The sequence below is a fragment of the Rhinichthys klamathensis genome, unplaced genomic scaffold, assembly GCF_029890125.1.
Source record: "Rhinichthys klamathensis goyatoka isolate OS25496 unplaced genomic scaffold, OSU_Roscu_1.1 h1tg000196l_1, whole genome shotgun sequence".
Classification (NCBI taxonomy): Eukaryota; Metazoa; Chordata; class Actinopteri; order Cypriniformes; family Leuciscidae; genus Rhinichthys; species Rhinichthys klamathensis.
Genome location: NW_026606722.1, coordinates 8,557,501 through 8,578,797, shown reverse-complemented (window position 1 = coordinate 8,578,797; position 21,297 = coordinate 8,557,501). Strand labels below are relative to the sequence as shown.

Here is a 21,297-nt window from a genome sequence, read left to right as displayed (position 1 = left end):
TTTTCATGGAAAAAAGTTTTTGCTGTTTTTCTGAATTAATGACTTAATTATCTCAAAATTATGAGTAACTCGTTAATTCAGAAAAACAGAGCAAAAACTTTTTTTCATGAAAAAATATCTCGTAATTCTGAGATAATTAACTCGTTAATTCAGAAAAACAGAGTAGATTTTTTTCCTCAAGTGAATGCAATACGCTTCCGTAGAATTTCAATGATTCTGATTTCAATTCTGTTTATCGATTCCTAATTTCGATTCTAATAAGGTAAAAAGTAGGGCTGTAATCTCCCAGTCGATTTATTGGTCGATGCGTTCTGGCTCGACCAAAATTCTGATTGGTCGATCTGTTGCCGTGTTAATTTCATCAGGTGGAAAGCACTAATTGCTAACGGGGGTTTTTTTTTAGCGCACCCCTGTTTCACAGGTAACAGTCTGTCTTCAGAACACACCCCTGTTTTTACTTTTTTTGGATTAGCCCAACCCAACGCCTAAACCTAATGCGCGATTGCGCTGTGCACTGTTTGTATTTGTTTTGAGCCTATGCTTTATTCTTCAGTTATGCACTTTCGTTTCGGCTCTCGTCTTGATCTGGTTTGTTTAATAAATATAATTATTTTATTAAAGGACATGCACAGAGCGGCTGAAATTATAGTGTCTGTCAGTTATTATAACATATGACAAAAACAATTGTCTAAATTATGTCGCATATTCCTTAACAGTGCTGATATCACTAGTTGACATAGTACTATTTTTGGAAATCATAGGCTATAATATTGCGAGTGGCACGTGATGCACTCGAGTGTGTCATTTCAGTGCAAAATAATTAGGTCAAAAACGATTTAATATACTGCAAATAGCCTACTAGTTTTTATGTTTATTTATAATTCATTTAGGCGGACAAGGCTACCAAGTACTGCACAGCTAAATAATCGAACTTTTTTTTTTACGTTTTTATTTTTTCTAGTTGAAATTTCAGGACTTCAGTCGACCAAGATTTTCTTTGGTTGATTACAGCCCTAGTAAAAAGAAAAACTTAAATATCATTCACTTTTAGTCTTATTGCAAAACATTTAATTGTAGCTGAATATCATGAACAAAAATGAACAGGCTAAAGAACACTTACACAAGGAGCGTTTGCCTGTGGTTTTAAAATAAATACCATAGAAAAACAACTAGCCGAACTAATTTCACGCTTTATTAAAGACAAGTAAACACTCAGTGATTCAAAAAGAACAAATAAAAAATTGCAGCAATCGCAGCAAATAAATACAACTGAGCAAAGATATGATTGAAATAAAGTGTTTTAAGATTTTCAGATATTCAGGTACAGAAACTGTAATCAAATGTAAAATAACACTGCAGTTTATAAATAAAATATACATTACAAATATAGTTACTAAAGTTATTAAGTCAGAATGAGTGAGTCTTTTGTTGTTTGATTAGTGTAATTATAGAGACGGCAGCAGGAATATTAGTGCTGTCACTTTAAGAGCTGCACGGATCCAATACACTGATACACACGCCTGCAGCACAGAAAACAGCGCACGAGTCGACTCACGCTTGAATGGTTTAAAGTCATATTGAAACGCTCACAAAGGAATCGATAAGAGGAATTGAAATTTTTATTTTATAGCAAGTATCCGATTCCAGATTTGGAATCGATTTTCAATTCCCAACCCTACTAGGGCTGTCACTTTACGTTCGAAAATTGATTGCACTATCGATCGGACCAACCAACGCGCCGTTATTTGTTGCGTAGTGACGTGTGTGTGTGTGTGTGTGTTCAAGTAAGCCAGAAATGCGCAGATTCTGCCCATACGCTGTATTTAATATATCATGAGGATCACGAGTTGCGTATTTGCGCTAAATCTGCGTTTTAGATTTGTCTTACACGAACTTCCCCAGCAAAGTGAGTAAACACAGAAACACGCCAGATTGGCTCGTGATTTGACGGTGTTTCCCGCCAAAGTTCATTTTTCCCCGCATTTGGCGAGTTGGAGGGTGTTAATTTCAATCCCTGAATGTTGCGCTCCTGTTTGTCATTGTGCACGAAACCTCACGCCAATAAATCATCAGAAATATTGCTGACTTGTGCTTCTCAAGCGCCTCTTTACGCTCGTCCTAATGCCTGTTAGGTGTCCGTGGATTTGCCTATATTTCATGTTGAAAATAGAAACGTCTTTAGACATGGAAAATCGATTTTACAATCGATTCAATGAACACTCATGTCTCAAAAATCGAACAGGATTTTTTCACAAAAGTGTCAGCCCTAAACCCTATTCAGCAAGGATGCATTAACTTGACAATAAAGACAATTATAATGCTGCAGAAGATTTTATTTTGAACATTAATGAATCCTGAAAATAAATGGATCACAGTTTCCCATTACAGGATTAAATTACATTTTAAAATATTTTAAACCAAGTAGACAAGATTTTTGACCAAATAAATGCATGCTTGGAGAGCATAAGAGACTTATTTTAAAAACATTAAAAAATTGTTCTAATTTCAAACTTATGATTGTAATGCAAGCATGCATATGACGTGTGTTTGGTTTGTGTTGCAAGCATGCATATGACGTGTGTTTGGTTTGTGTTGCAGTGTGGATGCTCCTGAAGAATGGCCAGTTCCACAGGAAGAAAGCCTTGAGGTTTCAGAATCACCGAATGCAAAGAGGCAGCGACTCTCATCCACATTCCCTTCCGCCGCCATGACACAACAGAGATGCAGACCCTTAATACACACCTCACAAACTACCCCTAGTCCTCTGACTGAACTTGCACCCATAGCCACTTCTGATCATGCAACCACTTCTCAAATGATCTCTACACTCAGCTTTCAACCCATTCCCACAACCACTGATGAACCATTGACCTCTATACCCATCCCAAAACATGAACCCATCCGGCCTCGGGTCGACAGCGACATCAACAGTGACCATGATGTTGTCTTTCACGACAGCGATGGGATCAGTGATTCAGGAAGGGAAGAGGAACTGTGGGAGGAAGAGTGAGTAAGGAAGTCTTGCATTTTTTGTAGTTTTATTATGTAATTATGATTTACTCACACCCTCATGACTTGGAGGGCATTCTTCTGGAGGTTCAGCAGAATGTCTGAGGGGTCATTAACACTGAACAAAAGGTTTCAAGATATGTTTTTTTGTCCTTGCATAATTGCATTACATGTTTTGCCCCCCACAATAAAAACTACAGAGCTTTTATCATAAAACTTGTAACATTTAAGACTCAGTGTGTGCCTCTGAATGAATTAAGTGTTTTTTCCCCTTCAAGTATAAGCTTCATATTCTCTCATTTGAGCCATAAAAGCTTGACGTATCAACAAACATGCAAATATATTTGAACTTTTTTATTATTATTATTAATATTATTTTTAATAAACTTCCATAAAAAAAAATGTGGACTATTATTTCACAGGGCTCATCATTAAGTGCTTGTCAAGTGGTGGTGTTTTGTTTTTTGTTTTTTGGATTAAATATAATTTATAATGAACCAATATTCCCATCAGTGTTCTTTCAGCTTTTACATACTTAAATCTGCAGATTTTTTATATTTACCCTAGGGTGTGCGTGTGCGTCATTCATTTTAAGGGCTTAATCAATAAATTAAATGATAAGGTAATAATAAGACACTATTGGGCTGTTACCAATCAAATTAAATAATTTAAACTGCAAAATTTCAACCGCAATAAATAATGTTATGAGCTTGATGTTTTAAATTTTTGTAAGAAATGTTGTAAAAAATGCAATGATACTTTTAAACATGAAACTAAACCAGTAGGTGGCGGCAAGTCATTTAATAAGTGAGTCATTCATTCAACCGATTCATTCAAAATGCTGAATCATTCAGTAACAAATCGCTACTGTTGCTTTGAGAATGCGCAATAGTTCTGCTTTGTTAAACTTTTCGTTTGCGAAACAAAACCAGTCAATATTGTGTCTAAAATGTAAGTGACTTAATATTTACTTGTTTATTCAACTATAAAATCAATGTAACTGTTGCAGTCACGATAATATTCGACAAATATAGAACAATAATAGAAGAACAACTGTTAAAATACATAATTAAACAATCATCTTATGTACATTATGTATCTAACAAGTGCCTGCAGAGGGCGCCAACGGGCTGATGTTACACTTTACAGCAGATAAAATCCTTGTTTAATATTTGCCAAACAACATTTAATCCAAATGTTTTCTTAATCTTTAATACTTGGACACATCTTTACAATAGAAATGCTACAGCCAGTGTGATTTCTTGAACAAGAAAATGTGGACATCAAAACACTCAGAGCGAGGGACTTTTATTTTGAAATTTCAATGAACAGTTTAAAGGTTCTCTAAGCGATGTCGGGTGACGTCACTTCTTGTTGACGTTTTAAGTATTGTCAAACAAAACGGAGGCTAGCTAGACCCTCCCTCCTCCTCATCCGCGCACTAACCCCCAAAACCCCGCCCCCAAGTCTTTCTTGTCAGTGATTGGCTGGAACTGTTTGTCATGTTTCGTGGAGCGGGTAAGCCCAGTTTGTTTTTGTTGCTGTTTGTGGAGCCTGGGCTGTCTACAGAGATCGTGTTTCTTTACAGTGTGTTCAGGGGACAGGCAGCCAGCGGTTAGTGAGGAGATGTTTGCTGTATGTGACAAAAACATTTTTGGCCTAAAAAACGCGTGACATCGCTTAGAGCACCTTTAAGAAACATAATGATGTATTCTCTGTATTGTGCGTATGCTTATAAATTATTTACCTTTCAAATCTGATGAAATGGCGCACATTGCGTTCCCAGATCAACGTTACAAACAACCTATACTCGCAGCATTTGCATAGATGGAGTTTGAGATGCTCCACGATAACAGTTTGTGTGGAGCAGCATTTACTGTGAACAGAGCCGCTCTGAGACGCATGCAAATAATTAAAGAGCATATTAAACCGGCAGACCATATATTTATTTATTTGAATCGCAGTCTGTGAATTCACAATAGCACTATGCTATAGTATGGTTTTTAAATGGTTTTAATCTATCCAGCCTTAGAATATGGTCTAATAATGCGGTTCATGGATTCTCGTCCGTGGAATGACCCACTTCCGGTATTTTGCCAGTTATTCAACACAGGGAAATCGAGTTCTCTAATTTAGTCGAGGAATTGTGACAGCCCAAGATTTCCCAACGAAAGTCTCTCAAAGAGACAGGCGTGAATCTCAAAAGCACAATCTTGCTGCCAGAAATATCAATGGCCGTTTACACTGAATGTAATAAAATCAGAGTCATTCTCGCGTTTCGATGCTGCCTCCGTTTTTTTTTTTTTCCATCTCTGAAGTTTTAATCAGGCAAATTTTCCCGTCAAGGACAAGCAGACAAGCGTAATGTCGAGCCCTGTTTTATATGTCCAGCTTTACAGTGTTAACCATGTTTACTGTTGTTGTTGTAACCAGTGTGTGGGTCCATGCTTTTGTGTTACAGTGTTGATTCTGAGGAAGATTGGAACCTTCTACTGGAAAGTTCACCTGCTCAATCACAACGGAGATGTGAACCCCCTACACCTATCTCACCACGAGGCAAACTCACTGTTTCCACTTCCGAATCATCTCCTGAAGCCACAGCCATCACTCAAGCCACCATTAAACCTGCCCCTGAAGCCACCATTGAACCTGCCCCTGAAGCCACTTCCACAACCCTTAATAATTCCACTCTTGAAGCCACACCCATCCCTTGTCCAGCACCAACCTTACCGCGACGGAGAGGCCGGCCCCGTAAGCATGCTTTAAAACCCACCCTCACACCTGAACCTACCTCTGAACCCGCTTATCTAACACCGGCTACTGATCCAACTCCAATAGCCATCTCTGATCCCACCCTAACATCAAGTTTGGAGCCTGCGTTCTCCACCAACTCCGAACCCAATCCAGAACCCACATCTACCTCTGAAGTTATCCCTCAACCGACGACTTTAGAGAGATTAAAGCCCGCTACAACTTCTTCACCGAGTCAAGCCAGAGGCAGGTCCTCATCTGCATTGGATTCACCCTGGGTGAAAGTAGAAAATTACAGTAAGCCAGATAAGTGGCTTGACATCAACGATGAGGATGAGGAACCGGTACTACCGAATTTCTCCCCTAAGCGTCCTCCAGGTCCGCAGCTCATGACGGACTCAACGTACACACCCTTACAGTTATTACAACTGTTTTTCACCAGCTCTACCATCAAGACAATCGTCAGAAACACCAATAGCAATGCCGAAAAGAGGGCAAAAGCTGGAAATAAGCTAGAAAGAAGTACCTGGGTACCTCTAACCGTAGCCGAGTTTTACTCGTATGTGGCGTTAGTAGTCTACATGGGTCTAGTGAAAGTGAAGTCTATTGCGGACTACTGGGCTCAAAAGCAAATGTACAATTTCCCCTACCCACAATCCGTCATGTCCCGAGCAAGGTTTCAAGCCATCTCCTTGAATCTTCACCTTTGTGATCTTCAGGAAGATGAGGAGAACAACAAAAAGAAAGGCACCCCAGGTTATGACCGACTGCTCAAAATCAAGCCCCTGTATACAGACGTTCTTTCAGCGTGTAAGAAACACTTTCACCCCAACAGAGAGATTTCGGTGGATGAGAGAATTGTCGCTACCAAAGCAAGGATAGGACCAAAGCGACGTATGAATGACAAACCAACCAAATGGGGTTACAAACTCTTCGTTCTTGCCGATTCGTTGTGCGGGTACACCTGGAATTTCTTCGTGTATGAAGGAAAGACGTCTACGTCATTGGGTAAAGGCGTCGGGTACGATTCGGTAATGAGACTCCTCGATCACAAAGACCTCGGCAAAGGTTATAGGTTATACACAGACAATTTCTACACCACCCCGACTCTTTTCTTGGATTTGTTGCAAAACAGTATTCTCGCTTGTGGTACTTTGCGTCAAACCTCCAGTTTACCGGAGACCAACGACCTAAGCGAAAGATCTGAAAGAGGATCCATCCGCTGGTGTCGACAAGGTCCTCTTCTGTTTGTCAAGTGGATGGACATGAGAGAAGTCCTCATGTGTTCAACAATTCACAAGGCTTTCACGGAGGATACAGTCACCAGAAACGCCAAGGGTGTCGATGGTGTGTGGAAAACACGTCCAATCCCTGTTCCCTCTGCTGTGAAGGACTACAGCAAATATATGGGAGGTGTTGATCTCTCGGATTGCCTTATAGAGTATTATAATGTCCTCCACAAGTCCACAAATTGGTACAAGGCCTTCTTCTTCCATTTTCTCGACGTCGCAGTGGTCAACAGTTTCATCCTCCACCAACATTTGGCGAAAGCTCAGAACAAGACCCCTCTCACCCATAAATTGTTCAGGGAAGCACTTGTGTCAGAGTTGGCAAGTGTTGGCCGAAGCAAAAATCCTTCTTCACCTGCTCCCAAAGATGCCTGGACATCTGCATCCAAAGAGTCCAACGCACCGTTCACCATAAGAAAGTCGGCACATGTGCCTTCCAGCCCTGTCGAATCGAACATGTACTCGCCATCCGACACAGAGTCGCCACCCTCGCCCGCACAGACGGAGCAATGCTATCCGGAGTATTTCGGTTCAGATGCTTCGCATGGTAGGAGATTGTGTGTCATGTGCAAACTACAAGGAAATAAAGTCAAGACTCCGATTTACTGCTCCCACTGCAAGGTGGCATTGTGCTTCGTTTCGTCACGTAATTGCTTCAGGAAATGGCACATAGAGGGACACGTGGAAGATTCGTAGACATGTTGCATGTTTGGTGTTTTTTTTTTACCATGTTTTCATTTTGTATAAACTTGTTACTTGTAAAGGTATGACTGTATTAAATACAACTAAAACGATATAGTCTCTTGTTTTTCTTGTATTTATTATACAGTGCATGCATGGGCACTGCTAAAATCCAATATTCATTTTCAAAAGAAATGTTTACTGGTATTTAAAGACAGAGTCTTTTTGTACATTTAAAATACCTTGTATCACAGTTCAATGTGCTTGATTATAAGTTAGTATAAATTTATTTTTATATTTTCCATTTTTTATTTTAATATTAGTTAAAGTTTTAGTAATTTAGTTGTTTGACACTTTTGTCTGTATAGTTTTTTTTTTTTTTTTAGTTTTTTTTTTTTTTTTTTAGTTTAACTAAATGAAAGTGAGAAATGCCTTGGGAAATCTAGTTGCTAAAATGTCTAGTTGATAATGATAAAACGTTTCCATTTACGTGATTTCAGTTTTGGTTAACTATAATAAAAGTTTAAATTGATCATAATTTTTGCAGTTCTGTTTGACGTTAGTGGCACAAAAATTACAAACTTTGGCTTTAATGAGAATTATTATGTTATTTTGTACGGTTTGTTTTGCCATTCAAGATTCATCATCATGAATAGCTCGTTTTATACTTTTCCCATTTTAATTCCCAATTAGCTTTAGGTAAAGCACACATTATGACATTGCTCATAAATTTTTAATGGTCATTGGTGTTTGTTGATTTAAGTCAAATTTGTGCGCTCATTTCAAAACTTTTTTGATCTCTTTTGGAGATACTTTAGGAAAACCTGTCAGGTAGGTATTTTCACAACCTTGATTTATCACTTTAATTATAATTGACTATGACTGAGTTAAAGCGACAGTTCACCTAAAAATGAAAATTAATTCATTAATCATTAATTGCCCTCCCTCATGTCGTTCCAAACCCGTAAGACTTTCGTTCATCTTCAGAACACAAATTTCATCTTTATGATGAAATCTGAGAGTTTTCTGTCCCTCCATTGACAGCTACGCAACTACCACTTTGACGCTTCAAAAAGTTTATAAAGAGATCGTAAAACTAATCCATATGAATTGAGCGGTTTAGTTCAAATGGTCTGAAGAGACACGATCGCTTTATATGATGAACAGATTTAACTGAGTCTTTTATTCACATATAAACATTGATCAGCGTAACACACGAGAATGAATCTCATTGGTTCTCACACGTCAAGCGAACATGCTTAAAGGGTTAGTTCACCCAAAAATGAAAATGATGTCATTAATGACTCACCCTCATTTCGTTCCAAGCCCGTAAGACCTCCATTCATCTTCGGGACACAGTTTAAGATATTTTAGATTTAGTCCGAGAGCTTTCTGTCCCTCCATTGAAAATGTGCGTACGGTATACTGTCCTTGTCCAGAAACGAAATAAAGACATAATCAAAGTAGTCCATTTTTGTTTTGTTCTATTGCATTTAGTTCAATGCTTTGTCAAATACAAAGCAAATACAGATTTTTGTTTAGCCGTTTTAGAGAATGTCAGATAAAGAACAAAAAAATAACAGTAAGTGAACAGGAAAAATGATAGGCTAAACTAAAGATATTTTTGGCACTATAAAGACATCATCAAAGTAGTCCATGTGACATCAGTGGGTTAGTTAGAATGTTTTGAAGCATCGAAAATACATTTTGGTCCAAAAATAACACAAACTACGACTTTATTCAGCATTGTATTGTCTTCCGGTTCTGTTGTGGATCCGCGTTCAGTGCCGCTGCTGACGTAAGACGCTGCTGACGTGTGTCTGGTGCGTCCGAGCTTCGTTTACAGTCTGAGGGAGACGCACGCTGGAAACAAAACAATCTTTACAAACATGTCTAAGGATTTCCACACAGAGGAAGACTTGCATTTTTTTGCCCAGCCATATTTATTTGAACCCGAATACACGGACGCACCAGATACACGTCAGCAGCGTCTTACGTCAGCAGCGTCACTGAACGAGTATCCACAACAGAACCGGAAGACAATACAATGCTGAATAAAGTTATTAGTAATTAGCTAGTTTTTGTTATTTTTGGACCAAAATGTATTTTCGATGCTTCAAAACATTCTAACTAACCCACTGATGTCACATGGACTACTTTGATGATGTCTTTATTTCCTTTCTGGACAAGGACAGTATACCGTACATACATTTTAAATGGAGGGACAGAAAGCTCTTGGACTAAATCTAAAATATCTTAAACTGTGTCCCAAAGATGAACCGAGGTCTTACGGGCTTGGAACGACATGAGGGAGAGTCATTAATGACATAATTTTCATTTTTGGGTGAACTAGCCCTTTAATTTACTCACCCTAATAACATCCAAGATTTCCATGTCTTTCTTTCCTCAGTGGAAAAGAAATTGTTTTTTTTGAGGAAAACATTTCAAAACATTTTTCTCCACACAATGGACTTCAACAGTAAACCAAATTGTTGAAGTCCAAATCAATGCAGTTTCAAACGGCTTTAAAGAGCTTCAAACGGCTCTGCACCATCCCAACTGAGGAATAGGGGCTTATCTAGCGAAACGATCAGTCATTTAAAAAAAAAAAAAAAAATGTATATACTTTTTCACCACAATTGTTTGTCTTGTGCTGGTCTGTGATGTGCCTGGCATTACGTAATCACGTTGGAAAGGTCACTCTGGACGTAGGCGGAAGTCCCACCCCATTGTTTTAAACATCCAGGATACGGACACGAAAGGACCAATAAACTGACACAAAGACATAGATATGTCATTCAACACAATAAAATTTGAACTATCCTCCTTCTCCACGCTTTTAAACAATGGGGAAGTACTTCCGCCTACGTCCAGCGTGACCTTTCCAATGTGAATACGACCAGCAAAAGACGAACAATGAGGTATCCCTTTAATCCCTGCAAAAAAATTGACGGATTTTATATAGTGACGGATTAGTCATCTGCAATTTAAAGTTGTTGAGGCACAAAATTATCTAGAAAAGCTTTGTTGCAGATTTATTTTAGTTTGAAAAACAAATCCATCTTTACACTATAGTAACCGTTACAATATATTGAGCACATTTCATTATTTAGACCATCATCTGTATTTGTCTTGTTTTGTTCTCTTGTTTACATTTCACTTGTTTGTGTTTTATATTTCATAGTCCCTGCGAGCGCTACGTTCCTCAGATCTTAAACCCTACATCATCTTCATCAGGCCTTCTCCTCCTCTTCCTCAGGAGCGATTCTCTTCCCTGCTGGCCAGAGGAGTGAAGAAACACATGGTCTTCATGTTAAACATCTTTTTCCAGATAGCAGTCAAACGTTTGACACATCTACTCAATCTTAATCTCTTTATAAAACTAAAAGTGATGCCATCTTTCGTTTCTCAAAGAAACTTTCAGTGATCACTTCTTAAAAGAACATGAGGAACATTTTAATAATCTAAAGAACATTTTGTTGAATAGAAAGTTTCAATGATTGTTCAAGGTTCGTCATGGAACCATCCAATAAAGAACCTTTATTTTTAAGAGTGTAGGTAATTATTAACAACTTAATAGTGACTTTTAAAAAAAAAAGGTAATTATGTAGTGACCAAAATATGTTACACAAATAGAAATGGTGCATCCTGGGATACTTTTTAAATACAAATGAACAGGTTCACATGTATGATGGACACTATCTGATCCAAATCCTCCTTTTAAAGATATTTTCTAAAAAAAAAATGCATGTGTAGAAACAATTTATTTTTGTCTTGAATAATAATTTCGAGCATTTAAGCAGGAGCCTTTAGTTAAAAATACTTTTGGAATTAAATTAATGTACTGTATTTCAATAATGTTTTTTTATTTTATGTAACATTTTCTATTTTTAAGGCATTTTTTGGTATTAAATTATATTTATGGAATAGCTCTGATTATGACTTTTTGAGCATAGCCCTGAAAATGACATTTCCAACTTAAAGTGTGGTAAATCTTGAATGCTTTGGAGCACTCACTTAAGTTTGGTCTCTTTTAAAGACGACACTTGGCAGATTATTGTTAGAGTGAAAAAAAGGTTAACATTTTTTTTAAATCTTTTTAAAATTTTATATGAAATATATATTTCCCAAAACACATTTTACTCTAAAACTGTGAGGAAATCAAAGCCATAAATCTAAGCAAGTTGTGCTCCAAATTTGAGCTTGATATCTCAAAAAATGAGCTTTCAGTCAGATTGTGTTTAGCAGCAGTACCAAACGTGTCCACTAGATCAAATTCGTTTTTCATTTTTGACCACAAATAGTTTTTTTTTTGACCGCTAATAGTTTTTTTGACCGCAAAGTAATTTTTTTTTGGAACCATTCAACCTTTTTGAATCATGTCCATGATTTCTTTTTTCACATAGCAAGTGCCAAAACCTTTACCAAGTTTCGAACCATTCTGATTTAATATACTAAAAAAACGAGAGGGTTAAGATCATGAGAATTTCGCTTTACAATAAGGTTTCATTTAGTTAACTACATAACATAAACTAAAAAGGAGAAATACTTAAAGCATGTATTATTCTTAATTAATATTATTAAAATCAAAAGTTGTATCTTTAATGGACCTGAGCTGACATGAACTAACAATGAACCGTTCTATTTGTTTTAACTAATGATAACAAAGATTAATACTGTAACAAATGTATTTCACATTGTTAGTTAATGTTTTAACCTTGAGTGTCCAAACCTTTGACTGCTAGAGCGTGTGTGTGTGTGTGTGTGTGTGTGTGTGTGTGTGTGTGTGTGTGTGTGTGTGTGTGTGTAATGGAAAAAAAATCTCTTTCATAGATTTTGACAAACCAACACTTCTGAAGTGTTTAATTGTGTTCCCTGTCATGTGTCGTCCCGCAGCCCGAGGACGCGAGAGAGATGGTGGAGAAAGCCCGTGAGATGGAGCACACCTACGGTCACTTGTTTGATGCCGTCATCATGAACACTGAGCAGGAGAAAAGCGTCTCTGAGCTTCTGCGAGTCATTGATAAACTGGACCTCGAGCCGCAGTGGGTCCCTTCCGCCTGGGTCAGCTGAAATAAAACGCTTTTAGTGGGAAATATGATGCATTTTCAGTGTTCAAGGCTAGAAATGTTATAATGAGGATGTATATGTATATATTCAAAATGACCTACTATAAAACTCATACTTTTTTTTGCAGTATGCATATTATGTACCATACGTTTATATGTGATGCAGCATCTGCTTGTTCAATATTTTTTCAAACATTACCCAAAATTGGAATTAAAAGTCTAATTAACATAATTTGTGAGATTAGATTACTATATCATTCTCTTAGTAAACCATACTGAGGTCATCATGGGTCATGGCATACATACTATATATATATATATATATATATATATATATATATATATATATATATATATACGTATACTAGAAATCGTGCACAGTATGCAGTGTGTTAGATTTTCATTTCGAACATGACCGAGATGCTGCAATAGGGACCTTTCCATACGTTTTCTTGATTTCCGCAATGTTGTTTTATTACCATATTTTGTGTTTGTAGTATTTGACCTGTAACATTTCCATAACTTTAATAAAAAGCATAGAAATTCTAGAAATAATTTTTTTTATGTAGATGCATATGAAAGTATTTCTTAGTCCATATTTGTGAGCAGTTTCATAGAGAGTTAAATGAAAATTCTGTCATCATTTACTCACATTCAAGTTGTTTCAAACCTGTATGAGTTTCTTTCTTCTGCTGAACACAAAGGAAGATATTTCGAAGAATGTCAGTAACCAGACAGTTATTGGACCCCATTGACTTCCATAGTATCAATGGGGTCCATCAACTGTTTGGTTACCGACATTCGTCAAAATAAGTGTGTTCAGCAGAAGAAAGAAACTCATACAGGTTTGAAACAACTTGAGGAAGAGTAAATGATGACAGATTTTCATTTGTGGGAGAACTATTCCTTTAAGTCTGTTTCCATGTTCTTATATCAGTAAAGTGATGTATTATGACATTGTTGAATGTCTAATTTGACAGAACCCAAGCCAAAACTAATGTTAAAATTGTTTTGAATTAAAAAAGACTACAACGCAACATTTGCCTTCAGCCGTGAATCAACTTTGAATTTTCACTCTTGTAGTAAAAAAAAAGTTGTTTTTTTGTCAACATGCATTTGCAACTCAGTTTAAGGGTACGTTCTCTAAACTCAAACGGCTCCACAGTCACCAGATCTCAGTCCAGTAGAGCAGCTTTGAGATGTGGAGGAACGAGAGATTCACATTATGGATGTTCAGATCCCACAAATCTGCAGAAATACTGTGTGATGAGATCATGACAATATGGAGCAAAATCTCTGAGAAATGTTTTCAGCACCTTGTTGAATCTCTGACATGAAGAATTAAGGCAGTTCTGAAGACAAAAGCGGGTCTATCCTAATAAAAATGGCCTAATAATGTGAAATGTTGCAGAGGCATGAAAGGCTATGAACCTCATGCAAAATAATCAACAGCAAATGACCATTTACAATATTTATTGAAATTGAATTCACAGGAGCTTTAAGTACACGCTGCACGGAAGAGGCTGGGCGTGAAGAAGAATCTGGGCTGATGTTAGTCAGGGATTGTGTCAACATCACAGAGCATTCACACTAGCTAGTAGCTAATAAAGTAGATCGCACTGGTTTCACACACGCATGCAATAAGACTGGAACCAGAACGAGTGTCAGAAAATGTGCACAACTCCATGGAACGATCACTTGAATTCATTCATACACTTTAAACTGTATTTTACAGGTTTCTGTTCAAACATAAAAGCCATTACGTTAGATAAACAGTTTCTGGATTCAGACCTGCTCATTTTTCATGTTCTATACACCCTAAACAAAACAAAAGTGACACAGCACCAACATATACACAAAACAAGAGCTTCCTGTTTTCACGAGACATGTAAAGCTCAGCCTTACAGGCACAGAATGAAGAATAAATATGACGCGGTGGCGTTGTGGGCTCATTCGAACAGCATGTCCTCGTCGGCCTCTACGGACAGCATGTTGGAGGGCTCTGAGATCGGCCCGAGCGCAGCCAAACGCTGCGCGATCTCCTTCTCCGTCCTCTCGCGGAGCTGCTTCTTCTTCTCCTGGATCTTCTTCAGCCTGAGATTAAAGGGTTGCTGGTTATTCTCAACATCTTCTCTATGACTCAATATTTCATTTGAGCTTCTAAAGGCATTCTATATATACACACATATATCTATAGTCAAACCAAAATGTATTCAGACACCTTCAACATTTCTCACATTATCTCAGTTTATTCGCTATAGTTTAGAAAATGGTAATAAAATATGACAAGAACTCAGAGTTCATGAACTCAGTTGATATTTCACTGGTTTTGTCCGTTCTTCTGTTAGACTCTCACAAATGAGTTATGTTGAATATCTGTCAGCTGTTAAATTAAACTACACAATTAGATGATACAAGTTTAGGTCAACCGATTACCAAGCAATGCTTCATGTTGTTCAGTCTGTGTGTAAAGATCACATTAGCAATTAAAGAAAAAACACTTCAGCAAAACATGATCAGGTCAAAGAATGATTGGTCCCAAATGTTTATACATTTTACTGGTAGTCACTGTATGAAGAATTTTTGGGTATAATATGTCACACTTTACTTTAGTTTGCTCTCCTCACATAGATAAATGAACTATAGTGTCCTGCACCCACTAGTAAAACAATATCAAAAATTATATCTGGTGTCTGAATCATTTTGTTCTGACTGTATATAAATACAAACATGATACTACTGTTTGAAACATTCATGTTTACATGCACTCATTTTTGTCCATCCGAATTAAAGGAGAACTAAGTAACTTTTTTACCTTAACCGAACAGCTTTGGAGTCATTGTAATGTTTATATTACTGATTTTGTGTTGAACGGTGGTCGTCTCGCACCCCCCTGGTGCCCGTGAGCCGCAAAACCACCCTTGCAACTTTGGGCCGGCAGTGTTAGGAAGTATCGTGTGATATCAGGTCTCGCGAGGTAACGAATTGCTTTACGGCAAAAAACAGATCTGATAAATTCTGATAAAATGAGCATCAAACAGAAATAACCCGGCGCCGTATACATGTGGTGTTGGGCGCGCACAGCTCTTAAAGGGGCCATACCTTATTTTCACTCGTTACAGCGTCCATCCTACTGAACAGGTACCGGTGTACAGGGGGAGGGGATCCGGCCGTGAGTGCGAGCCATCTCTGCGTGAGTGCTATTCACGACAGTACAAGTACTCCACAGCGACTCTAGGGGTCACTGTTTGACAAAAACGGAATTCCTACTTAGTGCTGCTTTAATCTAATCCGATTTGAGATTCTGAAAGATCTGTTTTTGTGAACCCTAAATTTTGCTATTTGATTCACATTTTCATAGACTTGAGCATTATATGTATTCTGCATTAAACTTCCTCACATGCGTTCAGAACCTGAGAAAGCCACCGCAATAATGTCCCTGGAAATATTTCTATATTTTTATATTATATTTAATATATTTCTTATTTTTCCCTTATATACATCTATATATTTAGTAAATATTCAGTATTCATATATTTTCATATATTCATATATTTAGTAAATATTCAGTTTCTAGTGATGGGAAAAATGAATCTTTTTTGAAACTGAATCAATTGAACAAATTGCTTCGCAAATTGATTCATTGTTTCGAAACGCCACACACTGTCAAGTCACATTTATTTCTATAGTGCTTTTTACAATACAGATTGTTTTTAAATCAGCTTTACAGAAATAACAGGAAAATAATGCAACAAAGCTTGTTTCTAGAAGAAAATACCGTCACAGTCCAGCTTAAGTAAGTTGTTTTATACATATTTAGCCGCTCTGGAGTAACCGTGATGTCATCGTCCAGCTCAGTTCAGTTTTTGTATAATAGTGTCAATGCAGGCAGATCAATATTATTGTTGAATATTTAATTAAATGTTAAATTTAATGTCCCCAACTAAACAAGCCAATGGCAACAAAGGTGAAAAAGGCGACAGTGGCAGAATTGAGAAAAGTCGCTCAGTTCTCCTCTGGCCAATGAATGAACAGTGTGTGATTATGATCCAGGCAGCATTACAGGTCAGAGGTCAGATTGGTTTGGAACAATCAGAATATTATCCAGCTCCATCTGGTGATGTAATCTAATCTACGGGTTATTTGTGCGCATATAGACCAATTTCGAGCCGACGTCACAGTTGCGTCACGGCGCTACCTGGAGGCAAAACAAACGGACAACTGGAGGCGGCCAATACAAACCAGCACAGATTCGGCTACATAATAAGGAGCTTAAATTATTATTATTATTATTAAATGTCATCTTGTTGTGTTGTTGGGTGCAAGAATCGATGAAAAAATGAATATGCTGTATCTGACATTTTTATTTCCAGAAAATATTCACATCATTAACATTGCACCGTAATGTCACTCTTTATATTGTCGTCTTCTCGGGGCTGGCTCGGCAGAACTGCGGATCGTACACACAAGTCTTTACATGACCATTCAGCACACAGTTATAGGCATCTAAAGATTTATATGCCCTCAGTTTCTCTTTACGCTCGGTTTCTCTATCGGATAGGTGTAGAAGTCAGGCCACTCAACCGAAGGTAGCGTTACCGTTAATCCTGTCAGATCGTCCATCCATTGAGCGTGTACAGGACGGGTCAGCCAATCTGGTTCCGTCCGTTAAAATTAACTTTTGCAAATATCAATCGCGGTCCTGGACACTGAGTGACCTTGCACATTAAGATAAAATCGGATTTTCTCCAGTCATTGTAAAAAAACAAGCTAACAAAACTTGCAAACTAGCGTTAGTGAAGCGGCCAGAGGGATCGTTCTGCCTCCACCTAAGCTCCGCCCACAAAAAAACGTCACCGTGTTTACTAACTGAAAAGGGGTCTATAGCGGTCACATAAACTCTCTATATTGCACTGCAGTCTCACCAGTGTTTCCCCTAGGATTTTTTTTCAGGGGGGGGTTTGCTCCGCAAACTGCTAGTGTTGCGGAGCGGGCGTGTTACGGATACATGGTGTAAACTTTTTAGCAATCAAAAAGAGTGTCTAATTAATTGAAATAATGTATTATGAATCATTAAACTTATACAACATTTAAAAAAAATATATGAAAAAAAAATTCACTAACTCTGTGTTGTGGTAATAAAATGAAGACATAAAACACAAATTTGATCATTTATCATCAATTTTAATCATATGAAATTAAATAAACTTTTTGTCAAATAACGTGCTGCACAGTGAGCTTTACTGTTAAAATTAAAACATGGATTATTTCTTAAATTCAGTTTTGATGATAATTTATTTGGATTAGTGTTAGTATTATTACATTGGGACATATCTAAATTCTACTGTACAACGGTAATATATTTCTGTCAAGTTAAACCGAACTTTTATTTTGACGGGTTGCCGTGAAGACCTTTTGAGTTTCTGTGTGTTTAATGTCATGATGATGGTTTTTCTCAAATGAAGCGGTTAAATGATCACGAAGTGACTTTCGGAGTGGATCTAGAGCCTGGAGAGGAAGTTCATGCATTTGTGTCTTCATATAGGCAAAAAAACAGCGCAAGCGTTACACGTGCTTCAGTGTGTGTGTGTGTGTGGTAAATGAAACTGCGCGTCGCGTCGGCTGCACCATTCATTCACACAGAACAAGCAGGATTCGTATTTAAATTGTCTTTGTGGTTTAATATCCACAAACACTTGTCAACATCGCGATTTGATTTTGAACTGCTTTCTATTTATTCCTCAAAAGATTTACAAATTCCGTGAAATTCCGCGTAAATTCCTTTATGACTGGATTTCGTCAGCATTTTAGGGGGACGGGGGGTCGTTTAGGGGGGACGGGCCGCCCCCCTAAAACAATGGTAGGGGAAACACTGCTCACCTGTAGAATTCCTCTCGCTCCCGTTCATCCAGCTCCGTAATGATGTACGTCAGTGTGCGTTCGATCCTGGGAATAATCACTGAGAGGAAAAACACACAAGCATCACATGATCTAGTTGTTTTATAAAGTGGACCTATTATGCTTTTATTCCATGTTCATGCTCCCGACGAGCTGGATGGCGCCTTGTATGGCTGACACCGCCGTCGGTGTGTGAATGGGTGAATGTGAGGCAATGTAAAGCGCTTTGGTGGCCATTGGGTCTGTGAAAGTGCTATATAAATGCAGTCCATTTACCATTCATCTCTCTTAAGTGTGTAATGTTGCTGCTCCCTGAAACGCCCCCATTGTAGTCTTGAGTTTCTTCCGAAAACAAACACGTCACAATATTCCTCATTTAAATAATTCATCCGCAGAATAAAGGGGCGGGGCATGTTTGAGTTAGTTAGTAGTGTGTTGAAACTGGCAGTTATGGTAAGAGCGGGACATTTCCCAAACACACTCGAAGCGCTTGACCAATCACAACACACTAATCCAGATGACCAATCAGAGCACAGTGTGCTTTTCAGAAGGAGGGGCTTTATAGAGACAGGAACTAAACAGGGATGTGTTTCCCGTACAACGGTGTAACTTGCTGCTTAACTACCATAGTACTATTCATCGTTGAAGAAATCAACTAGATAGTCAGGACTGTTTCCAGAAAACATTGTGTCGCAAATTGGTTGTTCAACCACGTTGGTTAATGATGTCACACAGTGGAGTAATAACTTCTTTTAATGAATCTGTTTGAGATCGAATTAACGCTAGATGTTTTGCTATAAGACATGGCATCTGAGGACTATTTCCCATTTTTCTCCGTTTTTTGCTTTATTTCCAGATTCAATCATAGACTCGTTCTTACACTAGAGCTCGTTTACACATGCGCACTCTTCAAAAACGACGCTTTAAATCTCTTGACAAACTAAAAGACGTAAATGACATTTGTATGTATTATAAATGAAAGATACAGATTGTACTGAATGTCAGCTTGCTTATTTTTGCTCAAGATAAGGATTTATTGAGTCCACATGCAGAACCGCCGCTCACTCTACGCACCAACTCCCATCTCGATTGCTCAAAAAATTTTAATCAAATAAAATAAAGATTTTATTCTACATTAATATTAACATAAATATATATGTATATTTAAAATGCATTTTACGGTGAATTCCTGCATTCACGGCTCGCCCGCCCACACATTTGTGGCTGACTGCATATATGATCATAATTGATGGACAGGACAACAATGCCCGGGAAAAAACATCAGCAATCTGGCGCTGAGAAAAGAAAAAAAGCCCAAGATGAAGCCCGTGCATCACTTTTAGGTATGTTTACAAACCTGTGAAACTGTTTTGGCTGTTGACGTTAATGAGGGAGATTAATTAAACGAGTTTAAGGCCGTTAAATAATTTCACCACCATCAACGCATCTCCCATATTCTCTCTGAGTTTGCATGTTGTGATGTTCACATGTTCTTGTTCAAGAAATTACAGTGACTGTAGCATTTAAAGAAGTGACTAAATATTAAAGATGAAGTGGACATTTGAATTAAATGTTGCTTGGCTAATATTAAACAGGATTTGATCGTGCTGTAAGTGTAACAACACCAATCCCCAGGCCTTTAGCGCCCTCTGTTATGATACCTAATGTACATAAATGATGTTTATATTACATTACGTATTTTAACACTGTTATTCAATTAAACCATATGATTACATCCAATTATTATTGCCTCATTGTTATTATATAATGTATTCTAAGTGATTTTAAAGGCTTTTGTTCACTTAGGTCTATTTTTATTACCACAAAAATACTACTCAAATATTACTCTGAATATGATCTTAATTGTCAAAATAATCGACAGATTACTTGATTTGGATAACATATGGAGGGGGGAGGGGCGACACAATACAATTGTGTCGAGAGCTGTCGTTCCTAACACACACTTTGTGTTGCTGTTTGCGAATGTTCGTTAGAACTATAGTTTTGGGAAACACCGACTCGTTGAACTATGATGATAACGACAGAACTTGCGACCATAGTTGGCTAACGATGCTTTCTGGAAACAGAGCGTTACTGACAGACTGGGAAAAGAGGAGCCGCAACAATGGAGAATATAAGAAAAATAACGCGTTTTTGAATATTCAAGCATATAAACCTGTTCTAGAAGTCAAGAGCCTAAAAACAAAACCAAGACTGTAAAAGGGCATCATGAATGAATGAATGAATGAAAGAGGCATTTATATGGCGCTTTCATATGTACTACCTTAAGCGTTTTACAATCATATCAGGGAATCTCTCCTCAACCTCATAGGTCCTACAAAAATATGTCCTTTTTAAAACAAGCCTGAGTGTGTATAGTCGTTCAGAGGATGATCTCACCGTGCTCGATGGCGTTCACACGGCGGTTTGTGATCTTGATGGCCTCGTCCAGCGTCACGAAAGATGTCTGTATGTGAATGAATCACAAAAGACACTGATTAAGAATATTGAAAAAACTGAGATTTCTCTAATATGGATATGGGTATACATGTTTAGCAGTGACTGGACCTGCAGCGAGGCCAGCTCTACGAGGAGCTCCA

At 37.8% G+C, this 21,297-nt stretch overlaps 2 protein-coding genes across 2 annotated transcripts in view; one reads left to right on the top strand and one right to left on the bottom strand.

Annotated features, from left to right (window-relative positions):
- The window catches only part of pals1b (protein associated with LIN7 1, MAGUK p55 family member b), a 71,679-nt gene extending 58,812 nt beyond the window's left edge, over window positions 1-12,867 (top strand). Inside the window, exons 13-14 of the mRNA XM_056262856.1 lie at window positions 10,915-11,034; window positions 12,627-12,867. Coding sequence (XP_056118831.1) covers window positions 10,915-11,034; window positions 12,627-12,803 — 297 coding nt within the window. The 3' untranslated portion in view covers window positions 12,804-12,867. The remainder of the gene's footprint in view (window positions 1-10,914; window positions 11,035-12,626) is intronic.
- A 1,881-nt stretch (window positions 12,868-14,748) lies between these two features.
- The window catches only part of atp6v1d (ATPase H+ transporting V1 subunit D), an 11,344-nt gene continuing 4,795 nt past the window's right edge, over window positions 14,749-21,297 (bottom strand). Inside the window, exons 6-9 of the mRNA XM_056262848.1 lie at window positions 21,266-21,297; window positions 21,098-21,164; window positions 18,680-18,758; window positions 14,749-14,893 (exon numbers count right to left, since the gene is read on the bottom strand). The exon at window positions 21,266-21,297 is cut by the window's right edge and continues 72 nt beyond it. Coding sequence (XP_056118823.1) covers window positions 14,749-14,893; window positions 18,680-18,758; window positions 21,098-21,164; window positions 21,266-21,297 — 323 coding nt within the window. The remainder of the gene's footprint in view (window positions 14,894-18,679; window positions 18,759-21,097; window positions 21,165-21,265) is intronic.